The sequence below is a fragment of the Budorcas taxicolor genome, chromosome 5, assembly GCF_023091745.1.
Source record: "Budorcas taxicolor isolate Tak-1 chromosome 5, Takin1.1, whole genome shotgun sequence".
In the NCBI taxonomy this organism is placed as follows: domain Eukaryota; kingdom Metazoa; phylum Chordata; class Mammalia; order Artiodactyla; family Bovidae; genus Budorcas; species Budorcas taxicolor.
In genome coordinates, this window is record NC_068914.1 from 131,317,287 (window position 1) to 131,337,443 (window position 20,157).

Consider the following 20,157-nt stretch of genomic DNA (forward strand, 5'->3'; position numbering starts at 1 on the left):
GTGACCTGGGATCTGATGGTGACAGGAGAGCTAAAGTTTCATGGTGCACTTACTATGTACTCTTCTAAGATTTTATGGTAGTAGGTCATTTAATCCTCAAGCACAGCCCTCACATAGGCGTTCGTCTCATTTTGTACGTGAGCAGTACGAAACATAGCCATTTGTCCGAGGTCAAATAGGAAGTGACTGAGCCCCAGTTTGAACCTTACAATTTTGGCTTCAGGGCTTAACACTCTTAACCACAAATTTACAAACTGTTTAGAATGTAAAGCCTTCAGGACTTGGTAATTATAGGAAAATGTGGTGAGTGAAACAGGCTCGGTGCAACTTTCAGCTGAGAGAGAGGGAAGGGTAATGATTGTCCCACAGGTCTGCAAGTCTTAACATCCCAGGGGGCAAATGATTCCTACCTTGTAGAAACTCAAGTCTGTTTGAAAGTTCAGTTGTAAATAATATTTTGAGTAAATTTTAATAGCCCTAGCTCATTGCTTCTCAAATGGCTGTAATCTTTTTTTCTTCTGAGTTTACCACTAGAAGTATTTCTGAATAGGTCACACATAGTTTCTTACTTATAACAGTCTCAGTGAGTTGAGGAACATTTGTTATTCTTTCCTGCATGTCAATTTAGATAATGTTTTTAGAAGTGACAAGAGGAAATTTAAAGTAGTTATATAATGTCATTTGAAAAATACTAGTTTGAAGTAGCTTATGAACTTAGACAGTATTTTTAAGTGTTTTTAAGCCCTGAGTTAGTAAAGCAAGATGTTTGAATAGCCTTTCTTTTGTTTTTGAGAATATTCTAAAAATTTTTTTTTTCTTTTTTTACTCTTTTAGACAGATTGTAGGTTTTAAGACTTATTAGACTGGAAATTTTCTCAATCTTACAGTGAATGAACTTCAGCTAATGATAGATTTAGTGGTTTAAATTTAGAAAATGTTACTCTCTTTCTCTTTTTTTGTTTTCAGAAATATAGTTAGAAATTTAACTTTATTTTGGAGGCAAAATTAATAGTTAACATCTAAAAGTGTAGTTACTACTTTAAAAATATTTAACAATATGAGTCAGCTGAGGAAATATTTATATAAGGAAATATTTATATAGAATATACTTACCACTCTGATCATTCAAATTTTTCTCCAGTAGATGTTTGTCAAGTGCCTACCATGTCTTAAGCACAATTCTGGGGATTGGAAATAACCAGGGTTCACCCAGGCAAACCTCCTGTTTACATACTAGTCTAGTCTATTTCTTATACTACTTTGCTGTGTGTGTGAGAGAGAGAGAGAGTTAAATGGAGATAGACTTTGTTGGAATTTGAATTCTACTGATGATCTCAGCAGTCATTATTTTTCTACATCTGAGGGACATTCATGAGCAGATGTGCAAAGTAAGCCTGAAGTAGTTAAGCAGCATTTGGTTTTCAGTATTTTAATAAGGTTTTCAGAAAGTAGACACATAGAGTTCAAGAAGGCATAAATATAGCATGCATGACTTGTGAGCTTTCCTTTATAATGTGACATAACTATAATATTTAATTTTCTTTCTATATATAATGTAACTGGATATTCATTACTTTTCTGCTATCTGTAAAAAAAAGTCAGATGGATAATCTCCTTAAGTGTGAAATTTCACTCTTCATATATATGAAATATGTAAAATGTAACTGGATATTCCATTACATTATTATAATGTAACATGTAAATGTAATGTATCATTCTCTGTATAAAATAATGTAACTGGTCACCAGTTACATTATATATATAAAGAATGAAATGTCACAGTCAAGGAGTAAATTACATATTTGACTTTTTTTTTTAAACAAATAGTAACGACTGCGGTTTGGTCCAACATGGATTGTATCTGAGCCACCATCCTAATATTCCAAATTACCACATCTTGAAGTTCACTCTCAGTTTGTGCATTACTTCTTCTATAATGAGATTCTTCTTTTTAGTCTATACTGAATCCCCAACCAGTTTGAGGTTCTATACTTCCTTGAACCTGGACTCTCTAATTTCTATTCTATTAGTGGAAATGTATCTTCTTCAAAAGGTTGTTTTGCGTTGGACTATTACTTTCAGATATTTGAGAAGGTAGCTTTTTGTGCTCGCCAGTAACAAGATACATTGTCCTTTTTCTGAAAATCCTGTCTAACATTTTATCTTCTCTTGTTTATTTAAAAATTAGATTGAATAACTGCCCATTTCCTTTTTTTTTTCTTTCAACTTGATTAAAAGGTTCCCAGGGACAGAATTATTCTCTTCTAGACCTATATAAAAATAGAAATACATTTAACTCTTTATGTAGTTAGCATTTCTTAGTTGCAAATATGTAATTGCCTAAAATCTCGAAGGAATTGACTTTTATAAAGGCTTATTATGTTGAGTTGTTCACTTCTTTACTTTTTGAGGGGTAAACTATTACTGTCATTTTAGGAATCTTCACCAGTGTCACCTGTGCTTTAGAAACAAGATAAAATACTAAAAAGATGGCAAGATATCAAGCTATGGCCATGCTCTAGACAAGTAATAGAAAAACGAATTAACTGTGGTGTCAGCGTAAGTGTGAGGACATTACCCTTGTAAGAGGCATCAGTGAGGCATTGATCTAGAACTCAATTCGTGCTTGCAATTAAAAGAATATAGTAAAAGATTTGTGATAATTATCTATGTATAGTTCTGACCCTTGGAAGAAAAATACAAAATAGTATGAAATATAATTTATATAATAAGTAACTTCATATTTCCTAAAATGATAATCTTTTTATGATTATCATTAATTCTATAGATTCTTGGGAGGAGCATGGTATTTTAAGTGAAGATATTTTTTCTTCACATCTCTGAAATGTTAATTTCAAACCCTCACATCTCAGCTGTATATCCTTCAAGTGACCAAATTGTATCCAGTTTCATATAAGGCGTGTATAGTTGCCAGTAAACTTTTAAACCAGGTTCTTTGTTTTGCCTTTTATATAAGTTTGGTAAATCCTCAGTTTTTACTTTTTTGTAGGGTGAATAAAACAGTTCAGATTCACTAATGTATTTCCTATAAGAAGTATAATTAGCAGTTTTTAAGCTTTAAGATTTCCATTAGTAGGGATTAAACACTCTGATTTTTGTTTCTGAATTTTCAGTACTAGTAAGTTAGACTGAATCATGATTGCTACTTGAATATTCTGTGGCTCATCTCTGGCATTAAGTATAAGATAGGCTTTGAAGAGAAGCTTAATTTTTCTGTAGTATTAAATAAATTGATTTTTCTTAATTGTATCTTAATTAACCCCTAAATTTAATAGCCAAAAAATTCGTCCCTTGACTTATTGCTCACAGTTGTAGGTAATGATTTTAATCCAATTACTGGTTTGTGATGAAGTGCTCCCTACTGTATGCTTGCCTTGCTTTCACCTAGACTGTAGGGCCATTACTTTCTGTAACCATTTCAGTGAGCTGCCATAGTTTTCAGTCTGTACCGTCACCTGATCCAAGCATGCGCCAAAGTTTCCACTGTTTCTGGCTCCTGTCTGCTGAATCTGCTTTGCAAAACCCTTCGTTCTTTGAGCTTTTGCTTTAGCCAAAAACCAAATTTAAGAAATTCTTTGGAGTGTGGACATAACACCATTTGCTTCCTTAGCCCTCCTGTTATGTAACTCTTCAGCTTTTATTAAACTTGTAAATACTGTGTTAACTACGACAGTGGCATCCCCACGTGCAGTTGTGTGGCTCATGTAAAAATAAAGGCTGCTTGTGAACTTGTCAGAAGAGTATGAATGCTCTACTTGCACTGCATTCAGCTTTTTGTCGGTTTTTTGTTTGTTTTTTTAAATCAGCCACTTATTCTTTCATAGTGTTTGGTTTAATTATCTGATTATTTTATGTGTTATACCAAGGTAAGTTTGATGTAGATAAACTTTGTATTCTATGTGGTTACATGTATCTCATAGTAATTATTATTACATACTTTTCCATTTAGGCATGCTGGCCTTTCTAAATAAATAGATCTCAAACTTAAAATAAGTAGCTTCTTCCAAATTTTTCATTAATTTAAAAAAATATAATACTGTTGATTACATCCTGTAAAATTTTTAAAGCAGAAAAACTGCCATGTATTACCATGTAGCAAGATGTAGGCCAACCTAATGTGAGAAAATCTATTTTTTTTTAAAATGTAGTATATGATTATTTGATTTAGTAAATATTATTGTAAACTTCCAGAATGATTTGAAAAGTAAATTGCAGGTTTTACTATTATGTTTTAGAAAGTAGACTTTTCATTTTACATAGTTTTTCAGGAAAATAATTTTTTTCTAAGCTGAGATATAGTTCTCTTATTTTTGCTATCTTTTTAGAAAATCATAAGTAATTTGATAGATGGAGCAACTAGTTGAATAATAGTTTGTCTTATGATGTGAAATTTCCCTATTAGGAAAAGATGATGTTAATAGATGTCCAAATTAATCTGGAAACTTGTATGTCCTAAAAAGAGAGAATGGATATGAAAGTGTTTTTCTGCTCTTAATGTCTACAATTCAGCTAGGAATATGAAGAAATTCTTTAACATAGTAGCATATGTGCAAAATAGGGCCTCCTAATTGTCTCACCCATTTCTGAATTCGTAATATTGATTGCTAACACCATATTGTAGTATTTTCTATTTCTTTTCCTTCTTTATCTCGTACTTTGATCTTTTCCTCAGTTTCCTGGAGTTTTGTGTTTCTTTCTTCTCTTCTGAAAGAAAGTTTTAGGGTAGCACGGTCTTGGATCTAAGACTTTAACGCAAGAACTGGCTGGCATCATTTGTAGTTCTGGTTTTTATCTCCTCATTTCTTTTTGCTGATCTCCCTGTGGGGGAAACAAAATTCCACCATAGGAATGTGAGCTATAACAAGCCTTTTAACCTTTCTTTACTTTGCTGTCTTCAGTATTTCACTAGTGAGTATGATTCTACTTATTCTACTTATTTTGAAAAACGTATTTGAAAACTGCATATGTACAGAAACTCAGAAGGCTGTTTTGGATTGTTGGATTTGTAGTCGTAATAGTGCCTTTTTAATGTGAAAGATTTACAGTAAGAGCTTAACATCTTATTTAGAGTTGATCAGGTTTTTTCTTTTCCAAATTGTTCCCAAATGGAATTGGTCACAAAAAAAGAAACAATTTAGGATATGCTGATATAGACCGTTTCTGTTTTTAACATCTTTGCGCATGAAAAGTTAACTATATATGCAGCTGCTCTTCAGTAGTTTGCAGCTAAATGCAAGTAATTAGAAAGTGTATGTGACAGATGTTCCATCTATAATGCTCCATTGCAAGCAATGTTGGCCTACTCTATGGTAATAAGATGTGATTCTGTGATTCGAAAGCATTTTCTTAATGACAGAGCTATATATGGAGTTTCAGTGTTCTTTCTGAAATTTGTCCTTATGTACATTAACTAGATTCTTCGTGCTAATGTTTCCGATGTATTTGCTTTCTTTATTTTGAATTGGCCAGTCCCTTTATTTCTTGTCACTTTGCTTCAGGACCCACATCTCTTTAGAAGGATGGCTACAGATGGCTTTCTGCTTTTTAATGTTGATAAATCTATGCCTTGCAGAGAACCCAGACTGTATTGCATTATTAAAAATTAAGTACCAGGAAATGAAATCAGAATTTAAAATAAATTTATGGATATGACTCAAGGTGCTCACTCAGTGAGGTGAGACATAGGAAGTCCTTTTAGTTTAAGATTAGAGTCTGAAAACTCTGGGTCTACCTTTCAAATTGTGTCTCATAAAACAGATCCCTATAGATAGCCCTAAAGCAATAAAGCAAATAGAACTAGAGGATTTATTTTCTAGCATCTGAGTTTAAAATGTTAAACTTCTTGAGAAGTAGCATTAAATGAAAATGTTAATAAGCTTTTGAGAACTAGCATTTTAAAGATGTGAAGTTTGAAAACCTGTTGTAGAATAGTAGTTCTTTGCCTTCCAGAGTATGTGTACTTTAAATATTTCTTGTTCAAATAGACAGTGTGCTATTGAATAGTGAACTGATTTAAAATTTATTTTTCAGATGAACCAGAAACTCGAGATGCATGGTGGGCAGAAATCAGACAAGAAATAAAATCCCATGCCAAAGCACTAGGCTGTCATGCTGTAGTGGGCTACAGTGAATCAACTAGCATCTGGTAAATGATAATAACAACTTGATTTTCTAGATGCTGTAGTTTACAGATTGTCATCTGAAAGGGGAAAAGCTTTAGGCAGATATGGAGAAAAGAAGAAAAGTGGATTGATCCAGTTAGCATGGGCTTTTTTAGAATACATCAGGAGGAGGTTCATATGCTATCTTTACTGCTTAATTTTCCTGAAACTTCAGGAAAATTGCTCTACTCCTCCAAGCCTCAGTTTATATGTTGGAGACAATAACTACCTATCAGTTAAGGTTATTGAGACATTAAATGAGAATATAATACTGGCACACAGCAAGTATTAACTCCAGGCCTACTTTACTCCAGTTTGTGACTCCACCAGCTCCTTCCTCTGGGATTTTGAAACCCTTAATCTATTGTAAATGAACCGCCGTGTGTCTTTCAAATTCATTTGTAAACTCTTCTGCCTTTATTAATGAACTATAACTTAACTTTTTCCCACCAACAAATCTCCCTAACGCTATCCAGTTAGGAAGGGACTTCCATACTCAGTTCTCAATTTCTTTTTCGCCTGTCTCTCATTTGGACAACCTCTTCCCCATTTAAGTCCGTGCCAATCCACTGTTCAGGATTTTCTACCTCCAAAACTTTTTTCTGCTCTTTTTCCTGCCTGTCTCCTCCAGTTAAACATATTATCTCCCTTCTAACAGCCTGTCCTTGTGCTTTCTCATTCTCAAGTCCTCTAGCCTCAGTTGAGTTTCAACCTTCTTTTGACTTCATTATCACATGGAACTGTTCCTCTTTAAAAATTTGAAACCATTAAATTTCACTGTTGGATCACAACCTGATATTTTCCTACCCATTCCATTTGCTTATTTATTTCTAGTTTATTTTGGCCCTTCTCTTAATCAAGAGTTTTCCCAGTTCCTTACTTAGGTTCTGATTTTATGCTGTCTGCCATCCTTGAACCCTACTTTCCACTCCTTCAGAAGTTGGTAATAGATGTCATCTAGACACTGTTTGACCTTATGCTGTCTAATTTTTCCACCTTCTGTTGGGTAATTCTTAACTGCCAGCTATTACATGGATAACTTTCTTGTGGTGGTGCTGATCATTTTTGTTGGAGAAAAAATGATTAGACTGTAATAAATGAGGATGTTACAGAGCCATGCTGTTTCATTCTCTAACTTTATTGATGTATAATAGGCATATAATCGCACATGTTTAAAGTGCATTACTTTGAAAAATTCTCACATAAGTTTTATGTGAAACCATAAAAGCCAGGAAACCATTATTATGAAACCATTAGCATCAGTCATGAAACCATGAAATCATTAGTGTCGAGACAGTCAACACATATATCACCCCCAAAGCTTCTCTATATTCCTTTGTACTCTTTTGCTTCAGTCCCTTCTCATCCCACCCCTGTCACAGGATATACTTCTGATCTGCTTTCTATCACTAGAATAAGTTTTCACTTTTACAGAATTTTATGTAAATAGAATCTTAACATTATGCACTCCTTTTTGTTTAATTAATTTCACTCAGCATGTTTAAGTTGAGATTAAATTGAGTGTCGTCCCTGTAACAGTTAGTAAGAACCTGTTCCTTTTCATTGCTGAGTAGTACTCCTTTGTATATATTATACCCTTGAACTGCTCTGTCCTCATAGAAGCTGTTCTACTTTTGTTAACCTACTAACCTTGTTAGGCTTATCCTACCTTTCCCCAGTAGATAGTCTTGCTCTATTTGTGGATTTATTTTCATAAACTTTCAGCTCTTAGGGGTATAGTTTTAGAAGACAGTTCTTACCATCAGATTCACATTCTCCTGGAGAATTAAGACAAGCATAATACATTTTATGGTAGAGATATCCCAGTGTATCTTAGGATCCTAGAGGGCTATAGGTTAGGAAGATTGGAAGAAAGTTTTAATGCAGTAACTGAAGCTTGAACTGTATCTTGAGAAACGAGTTATATCATGAAGAGAAAAGGCATAAGGAGGGTTTTCAGGGTGAAAAGAGTAGCATGTGGAGAAGGCCAGAGGTGTGGATTCAGTTGCTGGAGATAAGTCAGAGATGCAGGAGTCTACAGAAATGAGTCCAATTCATTTACTTAGAAGTTTGCATTCACCTGATGTAAGCTTCTGTTTTCCCTGGAGACCTCAGAAAATCTTTGTATTTAGATCCTGTCTTTACTAGTTTTTTCTGTTCTAACCCGTCCTACTTACTATTACTGGATTTAGTTCCCTGCAGTGCACACCTTGAAATGCACACCTGCTCTAGTAGCTATTTGATTCAGTGCCTTCTGTGGCTTTGTGTTTTTTTTTTATATTCTCAGTGTGCATTTAACCATTAGAAGCTTGGCCTCTTGCAGATCATTTCTTTTATGGCCTTGCTTCTTGTCCATTTACTTTGTTTCAAGTGTATTGTCCCTAGGTTGCTACTTTTCCCATTAGCTTTGAGTGATCTCATTCATAAATTCAATAATTATGTTGATTGTTTTTTGGTTTTCAGGTTGGATAATATGTAATAAGGAGTTTCAGATAATTCTTTGGAAAATCGGTTTTTATCATATATATAATATGATGTAGCTTAAGCTCTGTCTAGTATACTTTGTATGTTTGTGTCAGTTGTCTTTTTATTATTAAGTTTAAATTAAGCTAAAGCAATGTAGATATTTACATAGTTGTGCTTTTAGAATAATTTTAATAAAATTCAATATTCATTTAAAGAGTATTTTATTACAGTTTAATGGGCTAGCAATATAGTTTGTTACTACCATTATTTTTAAACATTCCAGTCTTTATAAGCTTTGCCATATTTTAAAGGAATTATCACTAATACTATATCTTTTACAATTTTTAAGTGACAAAGAATACTCTTTGTCTTCATTTTAACAATGTTACTTCTATTTTCTATCCTAGATTTAGGAGGTAATCCTGTGATAATAATATTTAGTAAAGTCTATCTTAAATTTAAATTGTCACCTTGGTAATGACTTTGATATTTAACATTTTCCAGAGTTAGACTGCCTGAAAATATTAACTTGGTTATTTTTATTTTTTTTTTTCTTTTGTAGTGAAGAGGTCTGTATTTTATCTGCATCCGGCACGGCAGCTGTACTGAACCCTAGATTTTTGCAGGATGGCACCGTGGAGGGCTGTTTGGAACAGAGGTTGTCACGACAGCATGGCTTATTTTCCTTAAGGGTAGAGAAGGGAGAGTTTGACTTTCTTCTCAGAGCTGGGATAATCCTTCTCTATGAGGGCGGGTAACACGGGTGCAGTGTAGAAATCAGGACCAGGCACTTGACTGATTTTTACCTAATCCATAGCAACACCATAGCAACAAAGAAGTATTGGGTTCTGCACTGCGTGACGCACATTGTTATTTTTAATATCTCAGTAAATGGCACATGTGATTACCAATTGAAGAATTTCAGGTATACATTTTTGTGTTTGCTACAATGTAGAAGTAATTTCTTTTGACTTTTCTCTTCCTTTCTTTTCCTTTTGTCTTACCTCCAAAATAGGAAAAGGTCATGAAACAATTTCCATAAAGAAAATTTCTAATTTACAAAACAGACACTATGTTGTACGAAAATTATATATAAAAGGTTCAATTATGTATAAAAACCTTGTGAAATATGACTTTAAGATATGTTAAAGAGAAAGTAAAAGTGAAAGCATTAGGTAAAACGAGACTGCTTTTTGGTTTATTTGATTATTGGTTCCTTTAATCTGTTAGTGTCCATAAATAAAATGATGAGGTTATCAACTATATATACAGAAAGCTTGTAAGTATGATACCAGAGCTTGCCTGAATAATATAAATCTTAAATACTTCTTACCTAACACTATGCATATTTCCCCCCAGTATTAATGTAGGGAAGAAAGCCAAAAAAAAAACAACCAAACTATATGTTATCAAATTTAGTATAAATTTGCAAGTCTTTGTTGCCAAGAAAGATATATTATGAAGACCTTGGTCATTTTCTTCGTTTCTCAGTATTAAACATGGATTTTGACCATAATATGTTTCAGAGCATTAAAAGTCATGGTAAATAATAGGAAAGTGAAGGTTGGACATTTTGAAGTATACTAAACAATTGGAATATTCTGTTGAGGAAACTGACTTTGCCAGTGAGTTGTCCCAGTGCTGCCGTATAGTTCTTGCTTATGTCAGTAGCTTCCATTCTTTAGTAGGTAGAAGCCTAATTTAATGAACAGCCTTTCTCATGCAGTTTGATTGTTTCCGTATTATGGCTTGGATGGACACATGAAATTATTAGTGCTTACTAAAGAAAATTTGAAAAAATGTAGGAGGGTAGAAGGAAGAAAAAAATTCCCTAGGATGTCAGTATTTAGAGATTATCCGTTTTGTACATTTCATATTTCAAATGTTTTCTTTCTTTGCATTCCTTCTTTGGGATGGTTTTGATCACCGCCTCCTGTACAGTATTATGAACCTCCGTCCATAGTTCTTCAGGCACTCTATCAGATCTAATTCCTTAACTCTGTTTGTCACTTCTACTGCATAATCATAAGGGATTTGATTGAATCATATGTAAATGGTCTAGTGGTTTTCCCTACTTTCTTCAATTTAAGTCTGAATTTTGCAATAAGAAGTTCATGATTGGAACCACAGTCAGCTCCTGCTCTTGTTTTTGCTGACTGTAGAGAGCTTTTCTACCTTCAGCTGCAAAAATCTGATTTTGGTGTTGACCATCTGATGATGTTCACGAGTAGAGCAGTCTTTTGTGTTAGTGGAAGAGGGTGTTTGCCATGACCAATGCGTTCTCTTGGCAAAACTCTTTTAGCCTTTGCCCTGCTTCATTTTGTACTCTTAAGGCCAAACTTTTCTGTTACTACAGATATTTCATGACTTCCTACTTTTGCATTCCAGTCCCCTATGATGAAAAGGACATCTTTTTTGGTGTTGGTTCTAGAAGGTCTTGTAGGTCTTCACAGAACTGTTCAGCTTCTTTAGCATAAGTGATTGGGGCCTAGATTTGGATTAGTGTGCTATTGAATGGTTTGTCTTGGAAATAAACAGAGATCATTCTGTCATTTGTGATATTGTACCCAAGTACTGCATTTCGGACTCTTTTGTCTATGAGGGCTACTCCATTTCTTCTAAGGGATTCTTGCCCACTGATAGATATAATAGATATAATGTAGATATAATGGATATAATAGTAGATACAATAGTCATCTGAATTAAATTCGCCCATTCCACTTCATTTTAGTTCACTGATTCCTGAAATGTCTATGTTCACTCTTGCCATCTCCTGGTTGAACACTTCCAATTAACCTCGATTCATGGACCTAACATTCCAGGTTATGAATGTTTTCCATGCAATATTGTACTTTACGGCATCGGACTTTATGTCCATCACCAGTCACAAAATGCAAAAAGGCAACATAGTTGTCTGAGGAAGCCTTACAAATAGCTGAGCAAAGAAGAGAAGTGAAAGGAGAAAAGGAAAAGATATATCCATCTGAATGCAGAAGTCCAAAAAATATCAAAGAGAGATAAGAAAGGCTTCCTCAGCGATCAGTGCAAAGAAATAGAGGAAAACAATAGAATAGGAAAGACTAGAGATCTCTTTAAGAAAATTAGACACCGAGGGAACATTTCCTGCAAAGATGGGCACAATAAAAGGACAGGAATGTTATGGACCTAACAGAAGCAGAAGATATTAAGAAGAGGTGGCAAGAATACCCAGAAGAACTATACAAAAGAGATCTTAATCACCCAGATAACCACAATGGTGTGATCACTCATGTAGAGCCAGACATCCTGGAATGTGAAGTCAAGTGGGCCTTAGGAAGCATCACTACAAACAGAGCTAGTGGAGATGATGGCATTCCAGCTGAGCTATTTCAAATCCTAAAAGATGATGCTGTGGAAGTGCTGCACTCAATATGCCAGCAAATTTGGGAAACAGCAGTGGCCACAGGACTGGCAAAGGTCAGTTTTCATTCCAATCCCAAAGAAAGGCAATGCCAAAGAATGTTCAAACTACCACACAATTGGACTCCTCTCACACACTAGCAAAGTAATGCTCAAAATTCTCCAAGCTAGGTTTCAACATTACATGAACCATGAACTTCCAGATGTTCAAGCTGAATGTAGAAAAGGCAGAGGAACCAGAGACCAAATTGCCAACATCCGCTATCATAGAAAAAGCAAGAGAATTCCAGAAAAAATCTATTTCATTGACTACGCCAAAGCCTTTGACTGTGTAGATCACAAAAAATTGTGGAAAATTCTTAAAGAGATGGAAATACCAGACAACCTTACCTGCCTCCTGAGAAATCTGTATGTAGGTCAAGAAGCAACAGTTAGAACTGGACATGGAACCAGCAACAGTTCAGTTCAGTTCAGTCCAGCCGCTCAATCGTGTCCAACTCTTAGCGACTCCATGAATCACAGCACGCCAGGCCTCCCTGTCCATCACCAACTCCCGGAGTTCACTCAGACTCACGTCCATCGAGTCAGTGATGATATCCAGCCATCTCATCCTCTGTCGTCCCCTTCTCCTCCTGCCCCCAGTCCCTCCCAGCATCAGAGTCTTCCAGTGAGTCGACTCTTCGCATGAGGTGGCCAAAGTACTGGAGTTTCAGCTTCCGTATCATTTCTTCCAAAGAAATCCCAGGGCTGATCTCCTTCAGAATGGACTGGTTGGGTCTCCTTGCAGTCCAAGGGACTCTCAAGAGTCTTCTCCAACACCACAGTTCAAAAGCATAATTCTTCGGTGCTCAGCCTTCTTCACAGTTCAACTCTCACATCCATACATGACCACTGGAAAAACCATAGCCTTGACTAGACGGACCTTAGTCGGCAAAGTAACGTGTCTGCTTTTGAATATGCTGTCTAGATTGGTGATAACTTTTCTTCCAAGGAGTAAGCATCTTTTAATTTCATGGCTGCAATCACCATCTGCAGTGATTTTGGACTGGTTCCAAATAGGGAAAGGAGTACATCAAGGCTATATATTATTACCCTGCTTATTTAACTTATATGCAGAGTACATCATGCAAAATGCCAGACTGGGTTAAGCACAAGCTGAAATGAAGATTGCTGGGAGAAATATCAGTAACCTCAGATATGCAGATGACACCACCATTATGGCAGAAAGTAAAGAGGAACTAAAGGGCCTCTTGATGAAGTGAAAGAGGAGAGTGAAAAAACTGGCTTAAAACTCAGCATTCAGAAAACGAAGATCATGGCATCTGGTCCCATCACTTCATGACAAATAGATGGGAAAACAGTGGAAACAGTGACAGACTTTATTTTCTTGGGCCTCAAAATCACTGCAGATGGTGACTGCAGCCATGAAATTAAAAAACGCTTGCTCCTTGGAAGAAAAGCTATGACCAACCTAGGCAACATAGTAAAAAGCTGAGACATTACTTTGCTGACTAAAGTCCATCTAGTCAAAAGCATGGTTTTCCAGTAGTCATGTGGATGTGAGAGGTGGACCATAAAGGAGCTGAATGACAAAGAATTGATGCTTTTAAACTGTGATGTTGGAGAAGACTCTTGATATTTCCTTGTACAGTAAGGAGATCAAACCAGTCAATCCTAAAGGAAATCAAACCTGCATATTCATTAGAAGGACTGATGCTAAAGCTGAAGCTCCAATAACTGACTCATTGGAAAAGACCCTGATGCTAGGAAAGATTGAAGGTGGGAGGAGAAGGGAGCGACAGGATGAGACGGTTGGATGGCATCACCAACTTGATGGACAGGAGTTTGAGCAAGCTCTGGCAGTTTGTGATGGACTGGGAAGCCTCATGTCATGCAGTCCATGGGGTCGCAAAGAGACACAACTGAGTGAACTGAACTGAACATTTTAGCACTTTTATTCTTTATGTTTTATGATGTTATACCACCTGTGTTCAAATTTTTTGGTTATTTGGTTAAAAATTGTCCCAGTTTTCATCTTTCTGTGTCCCCCTGTACCACATGGGCTTTGGATTCAAACAAACTGACGTTAAAATCTGATGTCTGCTACTTAGTACTTTTTGTGACTGAGCAAATTACTTAGCATCTCAGCTGGGTTTCAGGCCAAGTGAAACTAGGTTTTGTTTCCTTGTGCTTGGCGTCATATTGAAGGGGGTGTTCATGTAGCTATAGTTTTCTTACTTAATCTTTAAAAAAAATAGAACCTTTCTGAGTAGACACTGTTGTTCCAGTTTTATAGAGGAGACTCTCAGTTTAAATGACTTGCTCAGGCTCACAGCTCTGCTCATATCTGTTTCCCCTGTTACTTCTAATAAGCCAGAATGCCATCCCAACAGTGAAACAATAATATCTGGGAGAAACTTAATTTAATTTAGAGGCTTACTGAGAAAATTCTGTAAAATAATGTATACAAAGAATCTGTGCAAAGCCTGATTCCTGGAAAATATAGTAACTTGTAAACTTTTGGATGAAACAGAATTGAGAACCCACATCTTTTCAGAGCCATGGATGTGACTGTGTGAAATCCTGCTGTTCTCCATGGAGTTTCTCTCTTCCCTTCCTATTCTCCTGATTTTTTCAGATTTAATGACTGAAAAAAAACTTAATCATTCTAAAGTGATTTCATAAGCAGCCTATTACAGTAGACATTTTACAATGAATGGGAAGGTTGTGGGTTGTTCGTTTGTGGTTCATGTATGATGGATGTTCATTTCTGGAACCCAGGTGTTTTGTTTTCTCTGAAAGGCTACAACAGACATTAGAAATTAGAAACTTTAGAGTGTCTAGCTTTGACATTTTTCCCCTCTTAAATACATTTGTTTCTAACTGTAGATTTTTTTCAAATTGGTTTTTTCCCTTAGGAATTATTTTCTGAGTATTATCTTTTCAGATAATAAAAGCATATCACTCTTGTTATCTAGCCATTTTTAAAAATATTTAATTTTTAATTGATTGATGATTGGTTTGCAATATTGGTTTGATTTCTGTCATATATCAACCATTCATTTTTATGTTGTATCCTAAAGGAGAAACCATTGGAATAATAGTGGTTTTTGTCAGGTCATCAAACATAAGAATTGAGGGAAGGGAAATATGTATACCAATGGCTGATTCATGTTGAGGTTTGACAGAAAACAACAAAATTCTGTAAAGCAATTATCCTTCAATTAAAAAATTAAAAAAAACCATAATTGATAGAAAATGCCTCTCTACTTGTATAAGCCTCTTGTTCCATAACAGAGTGTGTGGTTCTGATTTCCTGTTTTTCTTATCAAACATAGTGGTACCTATTATGGTCAAAGTTATGATATAGTTTGTACATAAGTACTGGATAGATAATATTTGTTTTTGGAAAAATGCATAGAATTTTCAAGAATGCCTTTTTTCCCCTTAATGTACCCATATAGGCTAGAAGAAAATTCGCCTGCAGGCTGTGGATTTTGCCATATACCATATGATGAACTGAATATGCCGTTTCCAGCTCATCTCACATACTGCAATAACTGCAGGAAACAAAAAGTTCCTGATGTTCTCTTCACAACCATAGACCTCCCAGTGGATGCAACAGTTATTGGAAAAGGTTGTCTCATTCAAGCAAGGTATGTTTGTGAAGACAGTACTTGGGGTCCTTGAAGGAATATAGAGTATGAAGTCAAATAGACATATATGATCCATATGATTTTACTGTATGGAAAATTGGAAGGAAAAATAATCCTCTTTCTGAGACTCAGATAAACTTGTATGCAAAAACAGTCTTAAACATGGAAATTAGGTACAAATGTTTATTATTAAGATTATTAACTACCCTGTCACAGGTGAGGGATGTGACTCAGTATGCTTTAATGACGTTAAATATCTGATACATTTTGGAAGTTGACTTTTTGTTCTTTTTAAGAATGGTGCTGTGTGGTTTTTTGTTTTTTTTTTTAAAACAATTTCAGTTAGCTGTTAAGAGTTCTCTTTAAAGTGTGCTGGAATAGGAAATTGGAAGGCACGCAGGAAACAGCTGCAGCTATCTAGGTCACTAACAACTGCCAGGCTGCCAAATCCATGGAGCATTTCTGTCCTCATTTTACTTAAGGTCTCAGCAGTAATCACACAGCTGATCATTTTCTCCTTGAAATTCATGACTTCACAATGCCACACGTCCTTTTTTCCTACCTTTATATATAGTCTTCCTTCCTCCTCATTTCTTATTCCTTGAGAGCCATGAGTTCAGACCCTCTTCTCAACGCTCTCTTGCTAGTTGAAGTCATCAACTCCTATATATCTGTATTCTGTCTGTAACTCTAGGACTCCTAAATGTATAGCTCTGGTTCAGAACTTTCTTCTGAGCTTCCGACCCATATATTTTGCTGTCTACTTTACACCCCACTTTCATAAGCATCTAATACTTGTTACATATTGAACTGCTGATTTTGTCCATTTCTTTCATATTGGTCTTTCCTGTTTTCATAAGTGATACTTGCTCTATTCAGTTCTTCATTGCAAATATGGTATTCTTAGACATTGTTTTCTTTCCTTACCTCCCCACATCAGAGTTATTTCAAAAGCATGTTAAATTTTCTTCTAAAATATATTTCTAATCCATTTCCTTTTTGCTTTCATTCCCTCTTGCATCTTAGACCTTCAGTTTAGAATTGTTTTTCTTTCACCTGAGTTATCTCCTTGAGTATTTTTTTTGATGGATCTATTGATGGTGAACTATTTTTACATGTCTGAAAATGAGCCTACTTTATCTTTAAACAGTATCTTTGGCTAGCACATTTCTTTAAGCACATTGAAGATACTCTTCCACTGCCTTCTGGCCTTCATTGCAACTGTTGAGAAAAACCTACTAGACTAACTGTTCTTCTTTTGAAGTTTGTCTATTTTTTTTTCCCCTCAGGCTGTGTGCAAGCTATTTTATTTGTCTTCAGTTTTCTTCAGTTTCCCTGTAGAGTGTTAGGTATGGAGTTCTCTTTATCCTAATTGTTATACCTTGGACATCTTGAATTTATAGAATGGTATCTTTCATGTGTTTTAAAAAATTTTAGGTTAGTTCTGTGATTCATCTGTTCTCTTGTCTTGATATTCCAATTAAAGTATGTGAGACTTTCTGACCGCCTCTTCTATGTCTATTACTTTCTTATCTCTATTTTTAATCTTTTTATTTCTTATGTTATATTTTGGATATTTTCTTATCTTTCAGTTCTTTAGTTTTGTCTTCAGCTATCTTTAATATGCTGTTATGCCTAATAATTGGGTTTAAAATTTTTGATTTTTTATTTCCAGAAGTTGTATTTTATTCTTTTTCAAATCTGATACCACTTACTATAGTCTGTGTTTAATTCTGTAACTGATGATTTTAATATCTAAAACATTTTTTTTCTGTCGTTTCTGCTGGTTATTGTTCATTGTGTTTCACTTGGTTTGGCAAATATTGTAAAAAGTCCTGTGTGCCCTTTGCCCAGCTTCCCCGATTGGTGACATCTTACACAGCTGTAGTAGGGCATCAGCTAGGATAATGACACTGTTATAATGGTTTTAACTATGCTCCAGACCTGAATCAGTTTTACATTTTTAATACTTGCATTCATTTAAGTATTTGTGTGTGTGTATATATGTCTGTGCAGTATTATCCAACGAATAGATTGTGTAAACCACCATCATAGTCAAGATACACAGTTGTTCACCACCACAAAAGAACTTCCTTATGCTACTCACTTACATTTATACCCTGTATTGCCCCTTGCCCTGGTCCTGTGATGCTTTTAGGAAGATTTTTAAAAGTGCATAGTTTATCCAGTTTTCTTTTTTTTTCTTCTTATTTTAAGTAATCTTCTTCAACAGTTCTCAGAGTATGGCCCTTAGACCAGTAGCATCACCATCCTGGGGGAATGTATAGAAATGCAAATTGAGGCTCTGTGCCAGAACTGTTGACTCTGAAACCCTAGGGATGGAGCCCAGCGATTGTTTTTTAACAAGCCCTCCAGGTGGTTCTGATGCAAGCCTGCATTTGAAAACTGCTGGCCTGAGCAGCCTGGCTTACCAGTTTGGGGATCTTCTCTTCATCTTTTCAGTCAACTTTTTAGTCCAAGCTTTTGTTGTCTGTCACCTAAGTAGCTCTTGTTCACCATTCCCACATCAGTTCTCTTTGCACCGTTCTCTGTGTAGCAGTATAAATGATGTCCTAAAATATACATTAGATCATGTTATTTCTTAAAATCTATCTGGCGTTCCCATTGCTGGTAGAATAAAATCAGACTCTTCACCATGACCAATCCTGACATAGTCATGCCCATGCTTAACTGCATCCTCCTCTGTACTGCCCTCACCCTTGCTCACTTCACTGGAGCTACAATGGTCTCCTTTTGGTTCTTGTAATATGCCAACTTCATTCCATCATTGTCTTTCTCCAGCAGTCCCAATTCCGTCTTGTCTTTAAGATCCTGGCTCAGGTGTTATCTCTGCTCTGAGGCTTTCTGTCCAGGTATTCTTTCTTCACCTGGTTTATTTTCTGCACACACCTGATTCTTAAGCGTTGTCTGCAGTTGCTTTGTTTCTTTGCCTTTTTTTATTACTCCTCCCCTGGAATACGGTCAAGAGCAGGGTCTCGGTGTTTTATTCATTGCTCACCACCTAGAACAGTGCCTGGCACATGGTAGATACTCAAGTTTTATATTCTTTTAATGAGTAAATTAACTTTTTTTTCTCTATTGTCCACCCATTATATGATCATGTGGAGTTATGAAACCTAAGATTTAAAACTATATTCTCTGATGATTTTGATTACTATTTGTTTCATTTCTAGAGATTTTGAGATTTTTTTTTTCCTTTTGTTTATCAAAATGGGACTTTTAGCAAAAGTGTGTATGGTGAAAAAATGGCAGAAAGGATTATTGATAAAACATAATAAGCCCATCTGAAGCAAGTAAATGTTTTTCATCAAGCACATTTTTAGGAAGTTTAAAAAATTGGATATTGCTTAAGATGGTATCAGGAACACTGTCCACTGACTACATTATTTTCCTTAATAGATTGTGTCGCTTAAAAAAGAAGGCACAGGCAGAAGCAAATGCCACAGCCATCAGTAATCTCTTGCCATTTATGGAATATGAAGTGCATACTCAGCTAATGAATAAACTAAAACTCAAAGCAATGAATGCTTTATTTGGACTGAGAATTCAGATCACAGTGGGCGAAAATATGTTGATGGGCTTAGCGGTAAGTTTCAAGATGTTTTGTTTTTGTTTTGTGATTCATGTGGTTGTAGATTCTGTTTTATGTGATTCAAAGAGTCTTTTAAGAAGACTTAGCTAAAAAATTGGCATTAAGACTTCTAAAGGCTAGGGGAAAAGAAATCCAGTGATAGATGTTCAGATACTTTTATATTTCTTTATGAAATTATTATTTGAAATTAAATTAATGAAGTATTATATAAATTTATATTTATGTTATTATTCTATTTTTGTATTAAGATTATAATTCTTATGGTCACATTTCTAAGAATTACCATGTAGACCTTATTTTGTAAGTTGGCCACCATTGTCTGGACTTTATTATTGTTTATGCAGTGCTAGCATAGGATTTTTCCTTCTCAGCATTGTTAACATTCCTGCCTCAAATACTGCCTTTTCTGATTCTTACTGATCTTTTCTTCTTGATCACTAGGGACACTCATTGTAACTGTTGGAGACTTTTTTAGTCTGTACACCTGAATCTCAAGGTCCCAAGAGTAGCTTTCATAATAGGTCATCTCTGATGAGTGTCTCCTGGGTATGTGGCACTGTGCTTCTCTGGAAGGAATGGACATTATCTTAACTTTACAAGAGAAGACAGATGCCATAATAGATTGAGGCTTGTCCAAAGTGATATGGTTGCACATACCAGAACTCAGTTTCAAATGCAGGCCTGTCTAGTTCCAGAGTTTGTGTTCTCAGCCATGCTGGGTTGTTGCCTCATTAGTGAATACAGTTAAGAAAGTGTTAAGAGATGGTGCTCTAAGGCGTCATATGGTGCGGAGGGCATTCTAAGTTCGAGCATCGGAGACTGGGTTGTGGGTCCAGTCATG

General features: G+C 35.4%; 1 protein-coding gene across 1 annotated transcript in view; it reads left to right on the plus strand.

The window, feature by feature from the left end:
- Nucleotides 1-20,157, plus strand: part of C2CD5 (C2 calcium dependent domain containing 5) — an 86,641-nt gene that overhangs the window by 42,202 nt on the left and 24,282 nt on the right. Inside the window, exons 13-16 of the mRNA XM_052639686.1 lie at nucleotides 6,052-6,166; nucleotides 9,211-9,306; nucleotides 15,512-15,703; nucleotides 19,124-19,310. Coding sequence (XP_052495646.1) covers nucleotides 6,052-6,166; nucleotides 9,211-9,306; nucleotides 15,512-15,703; nucleotides 19,124-19,310 — 590 coding nt within the window. The remainder of the gene's footprint in view (nucleotides 1-6,051; nucleotides 6,167-9,210; nucleotides 9,307-15,511; nucleotides 15,704-19,123; nucleotides 19,311-20,157) is intronic.